Below are 25,785 nucleotides of genomic sequence, written 5' to 3' on the forward strand. Positions count from 1 at the left end.
TGTCTCTGGCCCTGTGCGGTCCCTGTGCATGTTGTTTCCACTGATTCTCTTTCCTCTCCCCTTCAATGTCTCTCTAAGTGCAGTGAATCGGAACAGGGTGAGATAATAGGTTATGATGGCGATGTGCTGGTTTGATGTGATCAGGATAAGTTTTGAATCAATTACAGTGGAACTGTTCAGATAAACCAGTAATGACTTCCTGGGGCTCACATGAAAACATGCTGCAATTACTTCACCTAGGGTTTGGCTAATGTGCTAATTGGTACAATTGATGGATACTAAGTGTATAGCACAATACCACTGACCTGGCTTACATAAACGGAGACAGTTAACACCCTCCACTGTGACTGTTTTGTAGACGATTTGTCAACAGCTGGTGATTGCCAATCCATATGCACCAGTCCCTCTTGTCTAATTATTGAGGATAGTAGCTAGTTGATGATGTAGCACATGTTCGGTGATAGTTTGATTCCTTTCCGACATGTTATGAATATTGAATGGTGTGAAAAAATGTATATGGTGCCAAAGAAAATGTGAAACACCAGCGGCTCGAGCTAATGTCTGTCAGAAGGCTAACCCTATATAAGGCCTCTTTGGAGGTTACTTGTAAAAGCTTTCACAGTGGGATTCTGTCAATGAACAAGTATCTGGCTTCCTGCTTAGATTATATGCTTTGTGGAGGATTGTAGCAGACTACCAGATAGATGTTCATTCCCCAAAGTTTTCTGTCCACTTCCTTGATCCTTGTAGAGCATGTTCCAGTTTTGTCATAGTAATTTGTTTCATACTTTGGATTAAAACTGAACCATATTTGTATCAACTTGAGAGTTCAATCATGTCAGTCAACTGTGCTGTACATAGCTTTTCCTAAGAACATGAGCAGTTTTGTAGTGAAATGAGGGCCCTGTCTGTCTTCATCAAAGCATTTTTCCCAAGCAGTTTATCAGAAAACATTTCCAATGAAGTCCTCACATTATGGACTCCATGACCGTTTCAGTGTTTTCTATCCCTCATCAGGACTGATTCTAAAGCAGAACATCTGCATCTGTAATCAAATCATGTTCTCTTCCCTTTCAAACTTGAAAGGGGTGGGGGAGGACTTTGAAGGGCTCTCATGAGCCTGAGACAAGTTGCCTGAACTTTGGTTCTCCCCCACTCACATAGATCAGCCGTACATCAACCCCCCACCAGCCCCCCGCAGTGCCTCTGCTGTTATCCACTGATCAGGCCAGGGTGACGCCAGCTCAGAGGTCATCTGCTCCCAGATCCAGCACCTGGACCCTCTCTGTTTGGGGGACAACACGCCACCCCACCTGCCAAATAAATCAAAGCCTAGTTCAACAAAGCTTTTGATTTAGGGGAGAGTGGGGTAAGTTGAACCAAAGGGGTAAATTGAGCCACCTTTGTTTCTAGGAAACCATAAACAACATTAATCATTTGACCAAATATTTAGGATGAGGTCATCTGTGAAGTCTGTGAAGGAAGAAACCACATGGAAAAAGTGTTAAGCAAATTAGGTCCAACAAAATTATTTTCACCAATTTAAATGAATGTATTGTATTATAGGTTTCATGGTGCTTGTATCTAAACCAAAGTAGATCATTTTAAGATTGTTCTATAAATTGGCCTCCCGAGTGGCGCAGTGGTCTAAGGCACTGCAACGCAGTACTAGCTGTGCCACTAGAGATCCTGGTTCAAATCCAGGCTCTGTCGTAGCCGGCCACGACCGGGAGACCCATGGGGCGGCGCACAATTGGCCCAGGGTAGGGGAGGGAATGGCCGGCAGGGATGTAGCTCAGTTGGTAGAGCATGGTGTTTGCAACGCGTGGGTTCGATTCCCACAGGGGGCCAGTATGGAAAGAAATTATTTAAAAAATGTATGCACTCACTAACTGTAAGTTGCTCTGGATAAGAGCGTCTGCTAAATGACTAAAATGTAATGTAAATGTAAATCAGTTGGGGTCTCTATAAGCTTCAATATCAAGTCATAAACCTAGCATGAAAGTGAATCCTTGTAGCTGTGTGGGCTAATATGGTCAAAATGTTTGCCTTGGGGTAAGTTGAACCAAAGGTTGAGCAAATGTAAGTGTATTTCCAGGGATATACAACCTCCAGAAATATATGTGAATATCTTTGTTAGAAGGAATACTATATTTCCCTTGATGGAGTGGTGCTGAATGTTTAATAAAATGGCTCAATTTACTTAAACCACACAATACAGTGGTATTCAGCAACAATACAAACAGGGGTGAAAGAGCACTGAAATATCCCACTCAAGTAGAATAACTTTAATGAAAATGTACTCAAGTAGAAGTACAATTACTGCTGTAAGAAAAATACTCAAGTAAACGTAAAAAGTGAGTTACTTTTAAAATAATAACATTTACCTTAATAACGAGCAAATTCCGCTAAGGTTACCTGAGTGTTGTTGCATATTATATTTTTCCAATCACTCACCAGGAGAGGAAAGAGTACTGAAATATCCTACTCAAGTAGAAGTACTGTTACTTTAATGACATTTTACTCAAGTAGAAGTAAAATTACTGACTTTGAAAAATACTAAAAAAGTAGAAGTACTCAGAAAAGCTACTCAATTACAGTAACGAGAGTAGTTGTAATTAGTTACTTTAAATCCCTGAAAACAAGCCGTTGATTCAAGTCACTGTAGTGTCAACCTTGATGTTTATGTAATTACAGATGATTGAGTGTCTGAAGATGAAAAATATGGGAAGGGATTATGCAAATGAGTGCATTGAACGTGTGTAAGAGAAGCCGAGTGAGATTTGCCAAAGTTGAAGGCAACAGCAGGAGGCATGATGGGATGACAGTTTTAGAGCGCTGGGACATCGGAAAGTCTGGGATGCAGATCTGTCATCATCTGTTATGACGTAGCCATAGAAAATGTTCCTGCTCAGGTTCAAGCAGGATGTTACCACCATCATCTGAGAGTGTAAATCAATAACTCAAGAGAATAGAAAGACCGTGTTTGGGCTCGAAACACCAGTGACATGTGGTTAGGACAGGGGCGCAACTTTGGCTTTAGAAGTGGGGGGGGCATATTTTTCTTTATAATTTTTTTTATCCAGTCGGATAAACATTCCAAACAGCCTACCCGACCACCCGGAGGTGTCCGCATGTTCCTAAAGCACACCGTCAGCTTGTTTTTGATCACATTCCAGTTATAAAACTTGAGGGGACAAAAATGCAATTTCAGAATGTGGGAGGGACATGGCCTCCCTGTCCCCATTGAAAGTTGCGCCCCTGGGTTAGGATATGATATACAACTGTAGGATTTTAACTATTCAACTGCAATATTGTAGCTATACAAATTGACAGCTGTCACTAGGCTCTTTCCCCAAAATGCTTCCGTTCATGATATATTTAAGGCCTAAACTGTAGCCTATTTAGAAGATAAATATGTGTGAAAGAATGAGCAAAAAAACAAATTTTACAGCTAGAGTAAATCCCAATTAATGTTCACTGTGTATAACGATTTTGTTGTGGTCTTGACATGCCCTGAGCATCTCTTATTTACAGCACCATGGTCCCTGGCTCTCGTCTATCTATGTGTTGATGCATTATAGTTTCCCCGTAGCTTCTACCTTTCTTATTTATCTCACCTTAAAAGTGATACGGTGTGCTGCTGATTTAAAACAGCTAGAGAGAGCCCAGCAAGTTGGTGTAACTTTGAGGCCTTATTTCTATCTCATGCTGATCTTTTTTTGGTTCCCATGGAAACCATGCCATATTTAAATACTATAGCACAATGTGCTTGATTTCTTGAAGCCCTGAGTCAGAAAATGTAAATGCTTTTGATTGCTGTCTTATGAAATTACTTGTCATGAGTGTGTATTGTGTATTTGGATTTAGGTTAGGACTGTTCAGCCCTTATTTGAATATACAGGTAACTGCCAAAATAAAGGAAACACCAACATAAAGTGTCTTAATAGGGCATTGGGCCACCACGAACCGCTTCAGTGCGCCTTGGCATAGATTCTACAAGTGTCTGGAACTCTATTGGAGGGATGTGACACCATTCTTCCATGAGAAATTCCATAATTTGGTGTTTTGTTGATGGTGGTGGAAAACACTGTTTCAGGCACTGCTCCAAAATCTCCCATAAGTGTTCAATTGGGATAAGAGCTGGTGACTGAGACAGCCATGGCATATGGTTTGCATCGTTTTCATGCTCATCAAATCATTCAGTGACCACTCGTGCCCTGTGGAGGGGGGCATTGTCATCCTGGAAGAGACCACTCCCATTACTATAGAAATTATTCACCATAGGTTGAAGGTGATCACTTGGAATGGCTGTATATTTATTGGTGTTTGCCCTGCCCTCTAAGGGGTTGAGTGGACCTAAACCATGCCAGGAAAATGCACCTCACACCATAACAGAGCCGCCAAAACACTAATTTACTCAACTGTTTCCTTTATTTTGGCAGTTACCTGTAGATTACCTGAGTAATGGAGCAAAGTCATCACAAAATATTGCAGACAGAATTGAGCTGTTGGCTAAATCTGGTACAACACATCTTTTCTCAAGTGTACTGAGACTTATGTTTTGTTTTACATTGTCCCTGTTCAAAGTAGGTGATATATGAAACTAGCTTTTGATGTCGACAGCTAAATTGAAAGAAGATTCTCATCAGCAAGGCGCACAGTGTGTTATTTCTCAAAAGGTCATTTGAGTCTTGGTTAGGGAAATATCTCTGATCTACACAGCCTTTAGGGCTTGTCTCAGGCAGGGAGAAGCAGACCCACTGTCTTTCCAAGCCAACTGGCTGGCATTTACGCAGAGTTATGAAGAGGCCTGAGTGGAGGTACAACTTTGTCTGCATCTCTGATACTGGAGGCACTGCAGAAGTGAATTATGTAGTATTTATGGTTTCAAGACCCTTAATTTTGTCTACGTTGCCGCTAGGGCTGCACGATATATAGTTTCAGAATCGACATTGCGATGTATGCATCCACAATAGTCACATCGCAGAACGTGCGATTTAGTAAGGTAAACATATATCAGTCTACAATATATATATTTTTTTAATGTTAAACTAGCATTATATCTGTCTGATATAACGTAATTTACTACGATTTATGGGTTATTGGATACACAGTATTATTATTATTATTTTAAACACGGATTTGGTTGCTGCACGTGGTTGACATGCAGGCTCTGCTTGCGCGTGACGAAATGATGAGCGAGGAACAGGCAAAAAAGACCGAAATTGAGAATTTGGTTGCAAAAAGAAATGCATCATCAATTATATGGAAATATTTCGGCTACAGACAGGATGATGTTGACCAAAAACAGGTACTTTGTTGAGAGTGCCTTGCAATTGTTGCCACAACACGAGGCAACACGACCAATTTGTTCGATCATTTAAGGCGGCACCACAAATCTTCGTATGACGAGTGCAAAGCATCTCAATGCCCTCCAAAGCAAAAATCTATTTTGGATGCCTTTGCCAGTATTACACCATACGAGAAAGGTTCCAAACGGCAGAGAGAAATCACAGATTCAATAACATTTCACGTCGCCAAAGACATGGTACCAATTAACACGGTTACCAAAGAGGGTTTTTAAATATGATCTGGTCGCTTGACAGGCAGTATGTAATGCCATCACGTAACTATTTTTCTCAAGTTGCCATCCCAGAGTTGTACGAGAAATGCAAGGCACAAGTTGAAACAGAGCTGTCACAAGTGGAATATTATACAGCAACAACGGACTTGTGGTCCAGCCGGACAACGGAGCCCTACATAAGTCTGACCGTACACTTTATTAATGAGGACTTCCACTTGAAAAGTCGCTGTTTGCAAACTGCATTTTTCCCAGAGGATCATACATACATCCTGTATTTTTTCATATCGCAATATATATCGCAGAAAAACAAAATATCGCAATGTCAGTTATTTCCAATATCGTGCAACCCTAGTTGCCGCCTCTGCCATATTCTGGCAACACCTCATGGGCTTTCAATCTTTAGAATTTGTCCTCAAGCAAAACTCCCACTGATCAATCCTTGGGAGGACCCGTCAACTTTTCGCCTCCCCCAGATCTATGTTATTTTGGGCCATTTTACTCTAGAACTATAGTCTACACATAGCAGAGCTATTCCTTATCTCCCTCTGAGCCAGGGTGCTCAACAGTTTGACTTATATCACAGAGGAGTGATAGTAATGTAGACCACAAAGGCTGTCGGAGGCTTTTAGATGTGTAGTCCATGAACATATTTATGATTTGAGCTGGAAGCCATCCAGACACTGAGACACAGAGTCACCAGGAGCAATGAAAAAGTCCTTTCTCAGAGTAGCCTACCCCAAATTCATGGTCACACGAGAAACTAAAGGGCATGGTTTACTCACTTCTAATCAAGTGAAGACATCATTTTATGTTCAGTCTTTGGCTACAGTTGCATTTTGTAAATGTCACTTCATCACAAGGAATCTTTAGATTTGTTCTATTTCCCCACTCATTAAAGGGTGTTTTAATGCTCTGGTGTCTATGTACAGTATATGTGGACACTTTACACGCTTAGTCTGAGACAATGCATATTAAAATGACATTTACAAATGTGATGCTTCTCAGAAATAAATACAATTTACTCCTCTCAAGAGATCAGCAGTTATAAAGTGCCTGCATAATCATTTTTGGAAACATCCCAAGCGCTCACTTTTCTAAAGTTATAAAGTCATTTTATGTAGTTCAGAACTCTCCATAAAGCTGACATAAATGATGTATCCACTGTAAATCCTGTTGGTCTTTTCATTGCCAGTGTGGCCTCTACACTAAAAGTTAAAGTTCACACTTCCCAGTTTAAAGTCGCCACCCTGACATTTACAGTCCTTTGTTGTCCTCAAACTTCTGGAAAGTCTGCTTATGCCCTTATTTTAACAATACCCTACATCATTGTTAATTATTCGACCATATGAATGCTACTGCAATGCTACCTCAATTGAATTGAGCACTAAAATAATCTTACATACCTGGAGGTCATTTTTTGAAGTAAAGTGTTTCGCCCTGATTAATTTTGCTTCTTTGCTTATTTTACAAACAGCCTTTGTTCCACAGACACTGGATTTGGGATGTCATTGTTTCTGAGAATCAGCTATGTTTTCTATGTAATACTGTATGTTTTTAGAATTCCTGGGTGTAAGGGTTTGCGGTCTGGGCAAAAGAAAGCCTGGCCATTGAACAATAATCTGGCCAGCAGTGTGCCTCGAGGGCATGCAGTGAGACACTGCCATGAGCAAGAAAATGTGTGTTCTAATTTAGGGCCAGCGAGGCATTCAGTCTTCTCTCTGCGCACTGTTGGCACTCCACTCCATTCAGTTCGCCTTTGTTTTGGAGAAAGCTGCTTTAACTGCTGTTTAAAATGCATTCTGTCCATGCCATCAGGGTCAAACCCAGCAGGAGATGCCATGCAACAGTTTATTCTGCTTCTCTCAAAGTCCCTGTACCTGATGGTTTTAATCCATGTTGGTAAGGCTGAGATTTCATGAACTCATGCATCACTACATTGAAGAAAAGGTTAAGAGTAGGCCATATTGTTCATGGTCTTCTTTGAACTCCTTGAGATGATGAGGTGTACTTTATTGTACTTTTTGTTCAGATGTCCTTGTATGGTTTTATGATGAGACATAAACCTACTATGGCCGGCAGGGATGTAGCTCAGTTGGTAGAGCATGGCGTTTGCAACGCCAGGGTTGTGGGTTCGATTCCCACGGGGGGCCAGTATGAAAAAAAATTAATAATAGTAACTCACTAACTGTAAGTCGCTCTGGATAAGAGCGTCTGCTAAAAGACTAAAATGTAAATGTACTACCTTGAGACATTTTGTATTCAACCATCCACAACGTCAGGAAATTACCTAAAATATGGACAAGGCTTTATACCATGTCTTTATCACTCTATCTGGGAGGATACTTTTTGATTGAATGGCAGGAATAAGAAGTGAATGTATGGACACTGATGCTCTAAACGATTAAAGTCATATTGCCTTGCAGATCAACTGATCAAACATACTGAAACTTGTACTGTACGGCTCAAAGCATACATCCTGTATACAAATGTACAGTATGCACCATGGTGGGAGAGCGGGAGGAAGAAAACCTGCATTACTATTAGTGGTTTAGATGTTTTAGAAAAACCCAGAACCCTCACACTGGGCACAAACTAGTTGAATTTGTTTCAACATCATTTGTCAAAATACTGTGATGTGGAATCTGTAGAGAAAATACATTAGATTTGCAAAAAGTCATCAACATAAACTGTTGTTTTGAGGGTGAAATTTCCACCACAGAATTATGTCATCATGGTAACCAATTTTCAACATAGACAAACCTTACAGTGGGGAAAAAAAGTATTTAGTCAGCCACCAATTGTGCAAGTTCTCCCACTTAAAAAGATGAGAGAGGCCTGTAATTTTCATCATAGGTACACGTCAACTATGACAGACAAAATGAGAAAAAAAAATCCAGAAAATCACATTGTAGGATTTTTTATGAATTTATTTGCAAATTATGGTGGAAAATAAGTATTTGGTCAATAACAAAAGTTTCTCAATACTTTGTTATATACCCTTTGTTGGCAATGACACAGGTCAAACGTTTTCTGTAAGTCTTCACAAGGTTTTCACACACTGTTGCTGGTATTTTGGCCCATTCCTCCATGCAGATCTCTTCTAGAGCAGTGATGTTTTGGGGCTGTCGCTCGGCAACACGGACTTTCAACTCCCTCCAAAGATTTTCTATGGGGTTGAGATCTGGAAACTGGCTAGGCCACTCCAGGACCTTGAAATGCTTCTTACGAAGCCACTCCTTCGTTGCCCGGGCGGTGTGTTAGGGATCATTGTCATGCTGAAAGACCCAGCCACGTTTCATCTTCAATGCCCTTGCTGATGGAAGGAGGTTTTCACTCAAAATCTCACAATACATGGCCCCATTCATTCTTTCCTTTACACAGATCAGTCGTCCTGGTCCCTTTGCAGAAAAACAGCCCCAAAGCATGATGTTTCCACCCCCATTCTTCACAGTAGGTATGGTGTTCTTTGGATGCAACTCAGCATTCTTTGTCCTCCAAACACGACGAGTTGAGTTTTTACCAAAAAGTTCTATTTTGGTTTCATCTGACCATATGACATTCTCCCAATCCTCTTCTGGATAATCCAAATGCACTCTAGCAAACTTCAGACGGGCCTGGACATGTACTGGCTTAAGCAGGGGGACACGTCTGGCACTGCAGGATTTGAGTCCCTGGCGGCGTAGTGTGTTACTGATGGTAGGCTTTGTTACTTTGGTCCCAGCTCTCTGCAGGTCATTCACTAGGTCCCCCCGTGTGGTTCTGGGGTTCTTGTGATCATTTTGACCCCACGGGGTGAGATCTTGCGTGGAGCCCCAAATCGAGGGAGATTATCAGTGGTCTTGTATGTCTTCCATTTCCTAATAATTGCTCCCACAGTTGATTTCTTCAAACCAAGCTGCTTACCTATTGCAGATTCAGTCTTCCCAGCCTGGTGCAGGTCTACAATTTTGTTTCTGGTGTCCTTTGACAGCTCTTTGGTCTTGGCCATAGTGGAGTTTGGAGTGTGACTGTTTGAGGTTGTGGAACGGTGTCTTTTATACTGATAACAAGTTCAAACAGGTGCCATTAATACAGGTAACGAGTGGAGGACAGAGGAGCCTCTTAAAGAAGAAGTTACAGGTCTGTGAGAGCCAGAAATCTTGCTTGTTTGTAGGTGACCAAATACTTATTTCCACCATAATTTGCAAATAAATTCATTCAAAATCCTACAATGTGATTTTATGGATTTTTTTTCTCTCAATTTGTCTGTCATAGTTGACGTGTACCTATGATGAAAATTACAGGCCTCTCTCATCTTTTTAAGTGGGAGAACTTGCGCAATTGGTGGCTGACTAAATAATTTTTTCCCCCACTGTATATGAAATATGTTGAATTTGTTCCTTTGAAACAACGTCACTGACTACTACCAATGTGCTATCTTGAGAATGATTATTGAGATATCTCTAAATAACTAAATAGATTCACTGTTGCTAGGTTTAACAGAGCAAATGAAATGTAACCGTACTCTATAAGTCATATATCATCATTGATACTATTTAGGCCTATATAGAATTTGCGAAGTCATCAACAGCTATTGTTTCAATTCAACCCAGGGTTCAACAAAAAATACACAATACATATACAGTAGGCCTAGGGTTTCAAGCTTCGGTTGATTTCAAATTGAATCTTAATAATGAATATGTTGGATTCACCTCTCCATTTCAACCAAAAATCTAAGTTAAAGAATATGACTAAATCAAGTCCAACTTTATTTAAAGTGCATTTGAATGGAGAGGTGAATCTAACATATTAATTATACATTTGTAGACAAACTGGAATTAAAGTCAGACTAAGGTGTTAACCAGTGATAGCAGACACCCGCATAGCGCATGTTTTGGCTGAGGTGGAACTGTGTTGGAGGCCTCAAATCGGGGAGCAGCTGCTCTTGCAATCATTGTCACAAAGCCACACCCACCCCACTCACCTTAGAATTTCAAAGCGAGAATGTGTAGACTATATAGAAATAATTACACTCAAGTTGAAAAATCATTAAATAAAATAATGAGGATTTCTATCATCCTAATCGAGGTGTAGATTATATCTCACATTCCAGTGTTCGAACTTGTAAACAAGGCTGCATGGGATTTCTGTTATGTGACTCCCTGCAGTCAATGGCAATGTCCGCTTTAGGTATAATGCCGGGAGCCTCTTGTGGATTTGACCGCTAATGCATTTCCACCTCTGACACTGTCAAAACAACCGCTATGCGGATGTCGGCTAAAGCGGATCTGATTGAATAGAGCCAGTGGCACAAAATACACTTCAAATGTTCTCCTTGAAATGTTAATATTTGGTTGCGTTGACAGCCAAACACAATTCTAAATCACTTTTGCTATACTGTAAATAGCCTATTAACTTGTCAACAAATAAAAGTTAAAGAATAGGATTAAGCAAGAGACTCAGATGAAACTATCCAAGCATTAGATACATCTCCTTTAAATGTAGATATTTGATTGTGTTGTCAACCTAACACATTTCGATATGATATATACCTAAAGTAAATAGCCTAAAGTTAAGACTATCTTACAAACTAATGTAACAGTTTTTATTCAACCTTAAAACTCATCCATGGACACATTTTGAGGTTACTGTAACTATACAAGTCTTATTATGTAATCATAGAAAGAGTGCATGTTCAAGATAGCATGCATAGATTGCAGGTCTGTGGAAATCTTCACAATACAAATATCTGTGCAGAATCTCAAACAGCATTGATCACTTGCACTATGTACTTTTAATGTAATCTCAACTGCGATCCAGGTAATTTGTTTGTGTATTCAAATCAAATCAAATGTTATTTGTCACATGAGCCAATTACAACAGGTGTAGACCTTACCGTGAAATGCTTACTTACAAGCCCTTAACCAACAATGTAGTTTTAAGAGAATATAGTTAAGAAAATATTTACTAAATAAACTAACGTTAATAAAAAAAAATAATAATAACACAATAAAATGACAATAATGAGGCTATATACATTGGGTACCGGTACCGAGTCAATATGCGGGGTTACAGGTTAGTCAAGGTCATTTGTACATGTAGGTAGCAAGGGGAGGGGGGTGTCAATGCAAATAGTCCAGTTGGCCATTTGATTAATTGTTCAGCAGTCATGGCTTGGGGGTAGAAGCGGTTAAGGAGCCTTTTGGTCCTAGACTTGGCGCTCCGGTACCGCTTGCCGTGCGGTAGCAGAGAGAACAGTCTATGACTTGGGTGACTGGAGTCTTTGACAATTTTTTGGGCCTTCCTCTGACACCGCCTAGTGTATAGGTCCTGGATGGCAGGAAGCTTGGCCCCAGTGATGTACTGGGCCATACGCACTACCCTCTGTAGCGCCTTGTGGTAGGAGGCAGAGCATTTGCCATACCAGGCGGTAATGCAACAAGTCAGGATGCTCTCGATGGTGCAGCTGTAGAACTTTTTGAGGATCTGAGGACCCATGCCAAATCTTTTCAGTCTCCTGAGGGGGAATAGGCGTTGTTGTGCCCTCTTCATGACTGTCTTGGTGTGTTTGGACCATGATCTTTTGTTGGTGATGTGGAAACCAAGGAACTTGAAGCTCTCAACCTGCTCCACTACAGCCCCGTCGTTGAGAATGGGGGCGTGCTCTGCCCTCCTTTTCCTGTAGTCCACGATCATCTCCTTTGTCTTGATCACGTTGAGGGAGAGGTTGTTATCCTGGTACCACACTGCCAGGTCTCTGACCTCCTCCCTATAGGCTGTCTCATCGTGGTCAGTGATCAGGCCTGCCACCGTTGTGTCGTCAGCAAACTTAATGATGGTGTTGGAGTCGTGCTTGGCCACGCAGTCGTGGGTGAACAGAGAGTACAGGAGGGGACTAAGCACACACCCCTGAGGGGCCCCCGTATTGAGGGTCAGCATGACAGATGTGTTGTTTTCTACCCTTACCACCTTGGGGTGGCCTGTCAGGAAGTCCAGGATCCAGTTGCAGAGGGAGGTGTTTAGTCCCAGGGTCCTTAGCCTAGTGATGAGCTTTGTGGGCACTATGGTGTTGAACGCTGAGCTGGAGTCAATGAACAGCACTCTAACATAGATGATCACAGTGATAACACATTAAATACAACATATCTGACATTGTATTCCCATTTGAACTTTGTTGTGCTTTTAAATGGTGCTTTTAAATGGTTGAAAGTGCAGTAATAACACATTTAAATGACAACTAACCCAAAAATCAGACATTTTTTTCCTGTTGTAATTTGGTTGTGTTTTTAAAAATGTTTGAATGCATAGTGAGAACACATTGGGAATTCAACAAACTTCTGGCTGTCTTTTTGATTGGGTGAATAAATGTTGAAATCTCATTGATCAACGTCTCAACCAAAAATTACCCACATTTCCACATTGAAATGACGTGGTATTCCCAGTGGGCTGTCTTTGAACTCAGTCTGCTTAGTGCCTGGAGGGCTGCATCTAAAGATCAGTGCTGTTCCTCATCGCCCAAATATGCTTTGTGTTTAAGCATGTAATGGCATAACACAATGTGTCCCTGGAGCAAAGAGTGGCCTTTCAAATGCCACCTTCAAGTAGATGTGACCCATGAGGAAGAGTAGCTCATCGTGGCCTGCAGCCCTCTGCTCTGGCCAGGAAGCATACTACCATTCATCCCACTGCTGGCTTGCCTCTGAAGCTATGCAGGGTCCGTAGGAGACCAGATGCTGCTGGAAGTGGTGTTGGAGGGCCAGTAGGGGGCACACTTCCTTCTGGTCTTAAGATTTAATCCCAATGCCCCAGGGCAGTGAAGGGGACATTGCCCTGTGTAGGGTGCCGTCTTTCGAATGGGACGTTAAACAGGTGTCCTGACTCTCTGTGGTCATTAAAAATCCCATGGCACTTATCACAAGACTAGGGGTGATGCCCCTAGTGTCCTGGCTAAATTCCCAACCTATTCCATCATGGCCACCTAATCACCCCCCTCATTACTAATCGGCATAAATCTCTCCACCATGCTAGCTGATGTGTGATGTAAAGTGCTTTTGGGGTTTTTATATTACAGGACTAGTGTGTTGCCAGTGATTATATTAATGTGAGCTCTAGTGTTATTTTTTTAGAACTGTGTTTCCATAATAGCTAGGCCTGACACTGAGGACTTGTGAAGAGCACAATCAACAACCTCTGCATCATCAAGACAGGTTTTTGTGAGGTGTTAACCATGGAAGGTGTTAACTTATGTTCACAGTTAGACATTGTTATGTAAATGTGAGCTGAAAGTACAAGTGGCAAGGGCCTTGGGTCCAAGTCAGAGCAGGTCAATTGAGGCCATGGCCAAAAGAGACACTGGGGCCAGGCCGTGGAGGTGAAAACACAAAAGTCTGAGGCTTTTGAGTAAAACACTGGGGTAAGTCCTTAGTGGAATTACACCATTTGAGTACCTCAGTTGGTAGAAAGGCGCTATATAAATCCAATTCATTATTTGTATTATTGGCTCTTTATTACCCAGGGCAAGGTGAAGGAAAAGCAGACTGGCTTTGAATATTAACCTGATTCTTACTCCAGTCCAGGTACCTATTGCCATGTTAAAGATAGCAGTAATGTGGGAGATGTGGAGACCATCAAGCCAGATCAGAGTATAGGACAGTTAGTGGTTGAGGCCTGCACTGTAAGGTTCTTATCATAGCTCCACTTTTCAGGGTTTTGGATTAGGGGAGTATTGTCTGTGGAATCAACCTCTGATTTTGGCAATAGTGAACATACAGTTTATTATTTTCAGATGTCATTCACATTTCTACTCATACAGTATGTACAGTATTATAGATTTCTTCATCAAGATCTTTAGTGTCATCTAGTGGTGCTTGGTTTAAATTGCATGTTGTTTCTTTCAAGTATCTTCCATGTCACAAGACTTTATGCATGAGAACAAATTATACTGGTAATATATAAAGTTTCATAAACAAGGTTGAGTAAACAGAATCCTCGCCTCATCCATCTCCCCCTATTAACTGTGCATAATGTGTAGCTTGACTTATGCAATATGGAAATCAAATGGATTTGCAGGGGTTGGATTTCAAGAGGTTGAATTATATTCCATAGACCTCTTGGTGTTAACCAAATTGTGTGGCTCATTGAATAGTGCTTGCTAAACAACAAATGTGTACATTATTGTCAGGTCTAAAAATTGATGTTTGTTATGTTTCTAGTCTTCAAAGTACATTATTCAAAGTCTGAACTAGACTCCATTCCAGACGACAAACTCTTATGATGTTGATACATTGTGTAATAATGACAGATCATAGTTTAATTTCCTTTTTATTCTCTTAGTGTCAATATCCATCATCCGATAAATCTGTATTTTTGAATGGGTGATTTACTGTAGATAGATGCCCATAGGTTACAGAACACTAACCACATGTCATGTTGTCACGCTACAGATAATCAGTCTGAAGAACCATCACTACACGTGGGTGGCAGAGCTGATGCAAATTTGTATTGCTGTCAGTATAACAGTGTCCTTTCTGGTGATAGGACCTGCTATGACGCACACAAGTAGAGTATGTTCCCTCTCAATAACTGCTGTTCTCTATGCACGGCAACATTCTCTGAAGAGGGGGGAATGCGTTTTTGAAAGCATGGGTTAGAGACGTTGATAATCTACATGCAAACCTCTGGCCTAAGTCAATGGCTAACCTCACAAGATGTACTAATGTGACCAAACTCTGTTAGTCGGTTTTATCTGTTTAAAGAGGGTCATGCATCCTGGTTATAAAAATATATTTATGCATATTCATGGTAATATATATTTATCTGTTTTGATGTTTGGAGGCCTGATAATTAGGAAAAGAAGGTGAAAATGTAATCTGCTGAGAGAGGGGGGTGAGTAGAGAGAAGAAATACAAATATAATTTTCCTAAATGTTAAGCTACCTCAGGCTGAGAAACTCATTGAAATGCTTCAGCCTAACATCTTTTTTATACATATATCTGCAATAAATCATGTTTCACAGTAGCACAATTATGCCTTTCATTGATGTGGCATCATTATCTCTCCTTTCTACAGTCAAGAGTGATCAAAATACCAGAATGATAGGAATCACGAAAGATACCAATGGCATGCATTTACATTTACAATAAACCCAGGGCTTTCAGAAACGGTAGATTTGGTGCCTTGTAGATACTGTATATTGACTGTGTTTGGTTGTTTTGTTTCAGTTGATAGCCTTGTGAACTCACACTGGAACACCAAGTTGGAATGGATGTCTAAGGTCTGGGAGAGGACATTATCACAAAGCTTCCACAGATGCAATTCAAGAGGGTATAAAGTCCTACTTCTACGTCTGGTTTTGAATTCCTCCCATCACAAGATGATTTCACAGGCCATTTGCTTTCTCACTCTCTGACCATTACCACTCCCATAAAAATATAATATTTCTCTGCCCCTGTAATAGAAAAGGTTCTGATGCATTCAGGATGCTTACTTTGACTAATTAAGTTGATTTCATGGTATTAACCAAACAATTCATTTTGTCTTTCCTCTTTGACAGCTTTGCCAATGGGCTCATGTCTCTGCTTGCATTTGGAATCATTTTTATTGTCTCGTCCTGTGATCCAAGGGTAAGTGCCTCATTATTCATCCTGCTACAGCAAAAATAAAATGAGTCACCCGTTCCTATCACTTCATAACTGGATATAGGCTATGAATTTGTGCTTGATTGCAGTTTCAAACTATTCGCATGAGCTATGATAATCAAGGGCTCTATTCAATCTGTATCGCGGACGTTCAGCATTAAAGTGTGATTGAAATTTAAAGGCAATGTTCTCGCGTTAGAGGAGACTGCATTCAGGGTAAACACTGCATATGTCGGCTCAATCAGAAATTAGCTTTACATTACTATCGCACAATCTGTAACGCTTCAGCGATACAGATTGAATAGAGCCCTACGTATCCAAAACAGTTATTATGGTATGTAGGAATATAAGGATAATACCGAAAGTTATATTTATGTGTACCCTTTACCTAGGGATTTGTGGTGATGTTGCACAAAGTGGTGCTTCTCCTTGAACACTGAAGTTGGGTTGTTGTTCATCTTTGTGATGCTGCAAGCATCCAGATCAGATTGATTTCAGTGAGTAGCCTACTGTTTTATCAGTGATACAGATAACTAGTTCCTACAGGTTCTCATCTCTTCCTCTCCTCCCAGACAGCTGACTGTGCATCTGCCCGTGGGCCAGCAGGTCTTCCAACTCCACTGGACCCTGCCTATTTACTTCCTGTTCGCTGTGGCCTACGATGTCATCCAGAGCATCGTGGAGATAGCAGAAAACAATTTACAGCACTCCTCCCAACCCCTCTCTTCTTTGAACTAAGCACTACTGTGAAGGATGGACGCTAGCCGCAGGCCTGGGTGCTGGTGTGGTGGTGATTACAATGCCTTATAATAATAATAATAATAATAATATGCCATTTAGCAGACGCTTTTATCCAAAGCGACTTACAGTCATGCGTGCATACATGTTTTGTTTTTTTTGTGTATGGGTGGTCCCGGGGATCGAACCTACTACCTTGGCGTTACAAGCGCCGTGCTCTACCAGCTGAGCTACAGAGGACCGCCTTCATTTGCACATTCATGGACGTCATGTACTTTCGTCATTACGAGCACAAGGGGAAGCTCAAGGGGGGAGGTGTGTGTCTTTGTTAAAAACAGCTGGTGCGCAATCTCAAATATTAAAGTCTTGAGGTTCTGCTCGCCTGAGTTAGAATACCTCATGATAAGCTGTAGATCATACTATTTACCAGGAGTTTACATCTATATGTTGCTGGCATTAAGACCGCACTCAACGAGCTGTATAGGTCCATAACAAACAAGAAAATGCTCATCCAGAGGCAGAGCTCCTAATGGCCAGCGATTTTAATGCAGGGAAACTGAAATCCATTTTACCTCATTTCTGCCTGCATGTCACCTGTGCAACTAGACGCGAAACAACTCTAGATCACCTTTACTCCACACACAGAAACACATACAACGCTCTCCCTCGCCCTCCATTTGGCAAATCTGACCATAACTCTCTCTATCCTCCTGATTCCTGCTTACAACCAAAAACTCAAAAAGGAAGTACCAGTGATGCGCCCAATACGGAAGTGCAATACGGAAGTGGTCCGATGAAGCGGATACTAAGCTACAGGACTGTTTCGCTAGCACAGACTGGAATATGTTCCGGGATTTATCCGCAGTGTGGTCCCAGGACAACAACCTCTCCCTAAATATCAGCAAGACAAAGGAGCTGATCGAGGACTACAGGAAACGGAGGGCTGAGCACGCCCCCATTCACATCGACGGGGCTGTAGTGGAGCGGGTCGAGAGCTTCAAGTTCCTCGATGTCCATGGACCAACACGACTGTGTTGGTCCACACACACCAACACAGTCGTAAAGAGGGCACGACAATGCCTCTTCCCACTCAGGAGGCTGAAAATATTTGAGAGCGGGCGGCAGGTAGCTTAGCGGTTAAGAGCGTTAGGCCAGCAACCGAAAGGGTGCTGTTGAAATTATTTTTTTAACCTTTATTTAACTAGGCAAGTCAGTTAAGAACAAATTCTTATTTACAATGACAGCCTACACCGGCCAAACCCAGACGACGCTGGGCCAATTTTTTTTACATTTACATTTTTAGTCATTTAGCAGACACTCTTATCCAGAGTAACTTACATTATTTTTTTATTTTATTTTTTCATACTGGCCCCCCGTGGGAAACGAACCCACAACCCTGGCGCAAACGCCATGCTCTACCAAGGGCTTTATTGAATTACCAGTAGTCCTGCTGTTAGGGAGTCTTTACAACTGTATATTTACAGCTCAATATATGCATTGTTTAACAGCATAACCAGAGAATATACAATTATTTTTGTTTATACATCAAATGTACAGACTGGTGCATCACCAAAACAGCAAATAACTGGTATAATGCCACAGCATGATGTCTGGGACCTCACTATCGAAAGGTTGCCTAAAGCTTCTTTCCCAACTAAGAATGATTTCATATTTATGTATCTCACTAGCTTACACATTTGACTTTGGGTTTCTTAAGAACATGTTTAGAATAAACAGATAAACATCCAGGGGAAAATGCAATACAAATAAAAAGTTATATTAATATCAAAATATATTTTATTCTTGACTTTTCAGATCTGCTTAAAATTACAACAGATCAATGCAATGCAAGGAGAATCTGCAAAAACAAAAACTTGACTTGAGAAACCAAGGGTGGGGTATGGGCACTCATGATGCAATGTGGAACAAAAAATCATTAAACTGGAACATACTGTACTTGAGTCTCTCCAATAATCATACATTTTACTCCTTTAGGCTACAAAGAAATATGAATTACAAAAGTTTTCAAAGAGTACAAAATATCCAGGGGACATACACATCATAAAAATATGATTAGAATTCAGGTAGTGAAAATGAAGGCGGCAGGTAGCTTAGCGGTTAAGAGCGTTAGGCCAGCAACCTCAAAAGGTGGTTTAATTTTTTTTTTTTAAACCTTTATTTAACTAGTTAAGTACAAATTCTTATTTACAATGACAGCCTACACCGGCCAAACCCGGACAACGATGGGCCATTTTTAGTCATTTAGCAGACACTCTTATCCAGGGCGACTTACATTATTATTATTATTTTTTTTTTCATTTTTTTTTTCATACTGGCCCCCCGTGGGAAACGAACCCACAACCCTGGTGTTGCAAACGCCATGCTCTACCAACTGAGCTACATCCCTGCCGGCCATTCCCTCCCCTACCCTGGACCAATTGTGCCCCGCCCCATGGGTCTCCCGGTCGCGGCCGGCTACGACAGAGCCTGGATTCGAACCAGGATCTCTAGTGGCACAGCTAGCACTGTGATGCAGTGCCTTAGACCACTGCGCCACTCGGGAGGTGCGCCCTATGGGACCCCCAATCACGGCCAGTTGTGATACAGCCTGGAATCGAACCAGGGGGTCTGTAGTGACGCCTCAAGCACTGAGATGCAGTGCCTTAGACCGCTGCGCCACTCGGGAGCCCACTTTGAATTCCCGAGCAAGGCACTTAACCCTAATTGCTCCTGTAAGTCGCTCTGAATAAGAGCGGTTGTCAAATGTAAATTTGGCATGGGCCCTCAGATCCTCAAAATGTTCTACAGCTGCACCATTGAGAGCACCTTGACTGGTTGCATCACCACTTGGTATGGCATCTGACTGCAAGGCGCTACAGAGGTTAGTGCGTACGACCCAGGGGCAACACTGGGGCCAAGCTCCCTTCCATCCAGGACCTCTATACCAGGCAGTGTCAGAGGAACGACCTAAAAATTGACAAAGACACCATCCACTCAAGTCATAGTCTGTTCTCTCTATTCCTGCATGGCAAGCGGCACCGATGCACCAAGACTGGAACCAACATGACCCTGAACAGATTCTACCCCCAAGCCATAAGACTGCTAAATAGTTAGTTAAAGATTTAACCAAACAGCTAGCCAGACTGTATGCATTGACAAACTTTTTTTGACTCATCACATACGCTGCTGCTACTGTTTATTTTCTATCCTATTGCCTAGTAACTTTATTCCTAGTTAAATGTATGCATCTACCTCAATTACCCCCTAACCCTGCACATCGCCTCTGTACTGGTAACCTGTGTATACTGAACAAAAATATAAACGCAACATGCAACAATTTCAAAGATTTTACTGAGTTACAGTTCATATATGGAAATCAGTCAATTTAAATAAATTCATTAGGCCCTAATCTATGGATTTCACATGACTGGGCAGGGGCGCAGCCATGGGTGGGCCTGGGAGGGCCACCCGCTTGGGAGCCAGGCAGAAATACTCCTCAGTTTCATCAGCTGTCCGTGTGGCTGGTCTCAGACGATCCCACAGGTGAAGAAGCCGGATATGGAGGGCTGGCGTGGTTACACATGGTCTGCGGTTGTGAGGCCGGTTGGACATACTGCCAAATTCTCTAAAACAACGTTGGAGGGGGCTTATGGTAGAGAAATTAACATTATATTATCTGGCAACAGCTCTGGTGGACATTCCTGCAGTCAGCATGCCAATTGCACGCTTCCTCAAAACTTTAGACAACTGTGACATTGTGTTGTGTGACAAAAGTGCACATTTTAGAATGGCCTTTTATTGTCCCCAGCACAAGGTTCACCTGTGTAATGATCATGCTGTTTAATCAGCTTCTTGATATGCCACACCTGTCAGGTGGATGGATTATCGTGGCAAAGAAGAAATGCTCACTAACAGGGACGTAAACAAATGTGTGCACCAAATTTGAGAGAAATAAGCTTTTTGTGCGTATGGAACATTTCTGGGATCTTTTACTTCAGCTCATGAAACATTGGACCAACACTTTACATGTTGCGTTTATATTTTTGTTCAGTATATATAGCAAAGTTATCGTTACTCATTGTGTATTTATTATTAAGTCTTGTTACTTTTGTATAATTTCCCTTCTCTTTGCATTGTTGGGAAGGGCCCGTAAGTAAGCGTTTCAATGTTAGTCTATACCTGTCATTTACGAAGCATGTGACAAATAACATTTGCATCTGGGATATTTCCTACGGCCAACCATTTAATGTACTGTAAATTTGGTTTTAATTTAATTGTTTTCAAAGGGCTTTATTGAATTACCAGTAGTCCTGCTGTTAGGGAGTATTTACAACTGAATATTTACAGCTCAATATATGCATTGTTTAACAGCATAACCAGAGAATATACAATTATTTTAGTTTAAACATCTAATGTACAGACTGGTGCATCACCAAAACAGCAAATAACTGGTATAATGCCACAGCATGATGTCTGGGACCTCACTATCGAAAAGTTGCCTAAAGCTTCTTTCCCAACTAAGAATGATTTCATATTTATGTATATCACTAGCTTACACATTTGACTTTGGGTTTCTTAAGAACATGTTTAGAATAAACAGATAAACATCCTGGGGAAAATGCAATACAAATAAAAAGTTATATTAATATCAAAATATATTTTATTCTTGACTTTTCAGATCTGCTTAAAATTACAACAGATCAATGCAATGCAAGGAGAATCTGCAAAAACAAAAACTTGACTTGAGAAACCAAGGGTGGGGTATGGGCACTCATGATGCAATGTGGAACCAAAAAATCATTAAACTGGAACATACTGTACTTGAGTATTTCCAATAATCATACATTTTACTCCTTTAGGCTACAAAGAAATATGAATTACAAAAGTTTTCAAAGAGTACAAAATATCCAGGGGACATACACATCATAAAAATATGATTAGAATTCAGGTAGTGAAAATGAAGGGCAAAGCAGACACTAAGACAGCAGATTTATCATAAAACAAAACCTCAAATACCTTTCCACTGTCATAGACTGTATAATAAATAATGTCCAGATGGTGCAATCTACTTAGAGTAGAGCGTTTATACAGACTTAAAAGGACTACACTCTGTATAAAATGCAAATTTATGGGCCAGTTGCAAAGACCCTGATTAAACCTACTCTAAGACTAAAACATCCTCAATGTTTCCATTAAAAGTGCTTTTTGAGACCAGGAGTCGGCTTCATATGGGCCCATGCATCCAGCCCTAGGTCAAGCGACATCCTTAAAAAATTAACGGATAAGATATAAGGCTTAAACAAGGTGGACAAGGAATCCTGGCCATCGCAGTTGCTGCTGGATCCTCACAGTTCCATTAAGCCAAAACCTAATTCTGCCATCTGTAAAATCAGAATGGCTTGCTTTGTTTTAAAAACACTACATTTAACCGGATATCTAGAAAGTAATTGGTGAATATTCAGATTTGTCCCATTTCAAATTAAATTGTTAAAAAGTCAATCAAAAATGACTTAACTGTCGATTGATTACTGACCAGTAGGGGACTTCTCTGCTCACAATGATTTGAAAAGATACATTTACATGAATGTACAATTATACCACACAGTGTTGCATGTCTTTAAAAGGTTATGCTTCAAATTCAGTTAACTTTTTAACTACTTAAAATTTTTTGTAGCACAAAAATAATGTATGTTACTCCATGTGATTTCTGATTCCTAGCCCAACACTCAGACTTGCTTTAAGATTCAATTTTTCCACTGAAAACAGCATTGCTTGTTTGTGATCCAAATAACCTCTGTCAATATCTAGCTTGGGAAATCATCTACAGGAGTAAAACAAACTTAGCCTAATCAACATGTAAACCATTTTGAGTAAAAGCCTAATGGAAGTTATGTTGTGACACAAATATGATACATCAGCAATATGAAATGTACTTGAAAATAATCAGTGAGAAACATTATCAGCTAAGTAATCATTAGAATACAAAACTTAAAGCAAGTCTTCCCTTTTTGCTATATGTTGTAAAAGGAGCCTAAGTTTGCCCAGTGGTAACACTGTTGTGAAAGGTCCAGTGGACATCACAGTTCCAATCCTTCACACTGGAGGGGGGGGGGCAGTCATTGGGTACTGATTCGTCTGCTTCTCTTCTTTAACCGATCCAATACTGGATGTTTCCACATGATAGCTACAGCAGTACAGCTTTGTCCAGGGGGGAATCATGGAACGTTTCTCTAGCGCCATCGATGGTGCACAAACCAACCATAAAATTAGTTTTAAAGCATCCAGATTTACAATGCCTCTTCTTTCATGTGTGCCCATGTTAATTTGTAATGATATTAAGGTCAGGAGAAACAATGTCTCCTTTAGAGAAAATAAATAAAAACTACTGCATTTAGATGTCAACAGTAAAAACTACAATAGAAAAAAAAGACAAATTAAACAGATTTTTCTTCAAGTCCCGATATTGTTTTGAACCACAAAGCGTACACTACCAAATATTTTTTTTTTTTTTTTTTAATAACTGTTTTGTGAGTGTGTATAAAAAAAGAGGACACCTCCACTTGTGACCCCCAAAAATATAAACTTAAACATTGAAATAATATAAATGATTTTATTAAAAACCTAACTGCCGGCCGCAGGATTGGAAAGCCGATATGTCTGCACACAGAGACTGAACTACCAACAAAGTTAAAACATATTTTTTTCTCTTGATGAGCATGGTTTAAAGATCAAAAAGCAAAATAGCTTCCAAATGTTGGTACATATACAGATCTGCTTTTTTTTCTTCATTTTCATTTTTTTGTCTGTGTCCCTTTAATGTCTCTGGTCCTACCAACTTGCTGCACAGAGCGTGTCCTTGCTCCTGAATTTGCTGTGTCGGGTGCTTGTTTCTGGTCTGTAGTGGCCAGCCATGGTTTAGCGAGACTAGCAGTACATGGGGCAGGGACAGTCATTTTGGCTATGTACACATTCATTGTCGGTCCATGGCTTCCAACAAGCAGCGTTATTTCCGCAGATCTAATACACAAACCTGAAAAACAAGAAATATATATTTTGTTATATTATTATTTGAGATGTATATCTCAGAGTGATAAACTTTTATGGTGGCATAACACAATAGAAAACATCAAATATATTAAGTATGTGAAAATGCTCAAAACATTAGTACGCACAGATCCATCTGATGCACTTGCTCCCACTTTGTCACCTGCTGCATTCCAGCAAACTTCAAAGATCCCCCCTGTCCCCCTGTAACTATGGACTAAAGCACCAGTCTGTGGAAAAGGAAGAGAAGACATTACCATTTCAGATCAACAACCACAATGACAGACACAAGCCAAAGGTTAAACCATAGCTTGCTTAGATTTAAATCCATTCGAAAGCCAAATTAAAGTCTCCAAAATAAGCACTACATCTGACCTAAGTAACAAACTAGCTAATAGGTAATATCACTAACAGTTCTCCGCTCCATGCAAGCTGGACAGCGGGACAGTGTCAGGGGATAGCCAGGGGATTGATGGTGTCAGACTGTACCTGCGTGTTCCAGATGTGAACACACTTGTCGAAGGAGCCGCTGGCCAGATGCCTGCCGTCGGGGCTGAAGGCCACACTGTAGACAGGCTCCTGGTGTTTGGTTAACGTGTGGATGCAGATCCCTCGGTCCACATCCCACAGCCGCACCGTCGAATCAAAGGACGCACTGCAAGGAACACAGGAAAAACTGTCATATATCTGCCTCCTCCCCAGAAGCAAGTACTTGGCTCATGGTCATAGCTCACTTCAAACACAAAGCCCCAATACAGCAAGATGAAAACTCGGGCAATTCAGGTGAAGAGTTTCTGGTCAGGGCACAAAGACTGTGGCTGGCCAGTGTAGTCATCAGTCCATTACCCTCGAACAGGGCAACACTGCGGTTATGTCAGTAATGCTGCTCTCACATCCAAATGAATGAATGCCCACACAGAGCGGGCAGCAGTGCTTCTGTTTCAGTACCTGGCAAGCATGAGATTGGCATTGGGGTTGTTGGTTCCAGGACCGGTGGGGCTCCATTTGATAGTGTAGATCTCTTTGCTGTGAGCTTGCAGATCATGAACGCACGTGTCCTGTTTCATACTCCAGATCTAGGATGGTAAAATGACAAAAAAAATGTTTTACATGTGATGATCATGCAAAAAAGCTGAATGTTCAGAAAGATAAGAATGTTTGGTTGGTTTTATACTTGGTTTATTTTTCAGGTCGACAATTTGTCGAGTGGTATTCATCACAATTGAAACTAAGAAAAATGATAGAGTGATATAAACAACACATAAATTATTTGAATTTCTGATACATAATCCAGAGCACAACATTACACAGTGCACATGTATTTATTTATATAATTTATTTAACAGGGACAGTAATAAAAAACTCAGACAATACTGGATGTAGCTAGACAGAGGTTCTGGATGTAGCTAGACAGAGGTTCTGGATGTAGCTAGACAGCTAGTTTTCATTCCTATCTTACCTTCAGCGTCATGTCGTCTGAGCAAGAGGCTAGCAGGTTACCAGTTGGATCCCATTTGATTGCATTTACTTCATTCTGGAAAGGAGGGGAGCAGAGTTATCAGCACAGACAGAGAAAAGGAAAAGTCTCTGACCCATGGAAAACTGGACAAAATGGTACTTCTATAATGGCTGCAGGAGCAGTGTTACATTGTGGGGTGATGGGGGCTGACTTACTGTGTGTCCTTGAAATGTCTTGATGGGCCTGTCCTGGCCAAGCTTACACACGTGGATGCACATGTCTGTACTGCAGGAGGCAAAAGTGTTGTTGCTCTGCCAGTCCACATCCAGAGCAGGCGCTGT

The 25,785-nt window shown here is 40.9% G+C and overlaps 1 protein-coding gene across 3 annotated transcripts in view; it reads right to left on the bottom strand.

The window, feature by feature from the left end:
- Positions 1 to 23,535: 23,535 nt before the first annotated feature.
- The window catches only part of LOC121540222 (F-box-like/WD repeat-containing protein TBL1XR1), a 61,091-nt gene continuing 58,841 nt past the window's right edge, over positions 23,536 to 25,785 (bottom strand). For all 3 annotated transcript variants that reach the window (XM_041848910.2, XM_041848911.2, XM_041848909.2), the window contains 6 exons: positions 25,660 to 25,781; positions 25,445 to 25,519; positions 24,934 to 25,061; positions 24,475 to 24,640; positions 24,114 to 24,215; positions 23,536 to 23,971 (listed from right to left, as the gene is read on the bottom strand). In XM_041848910.2, the coding sequence (XP_041704844.1) occupies positions 23,945 to 23,971; positions 24,114 to 24,215; positions 24,475 to 24,640; positions 24,934 to 25,061; positions 25,445 to 25,519; positions 25,660 to 25,781 (620 nt within the window). In that variant the 3' untranslated portion in view covers positions 23,536 to 23,944. The remainder of the gene's footprint in view (positions 23,972 to 24,113; positions 24,216 to 24,474; positions 24,641 to 24,933; positions 25,062 to 25,444; positions 25,520 to 25,659; positions 25,782 to 25,785) is intronic.

This window comes from Coregonus clupeaformis, chromosome 26 (assembly GCF_020615455.1).
Source record: "Coregonus clupeaformis isolate EN_2021a chromosome 26, ASM2061545v1, whole genome shotgun sequence".
NCBI lineage: Eukaryota > Metazoa > Chordata > Actinopteri > Salmoniformes > Salmonidae > Coregonus > Coregonus clupeaformis.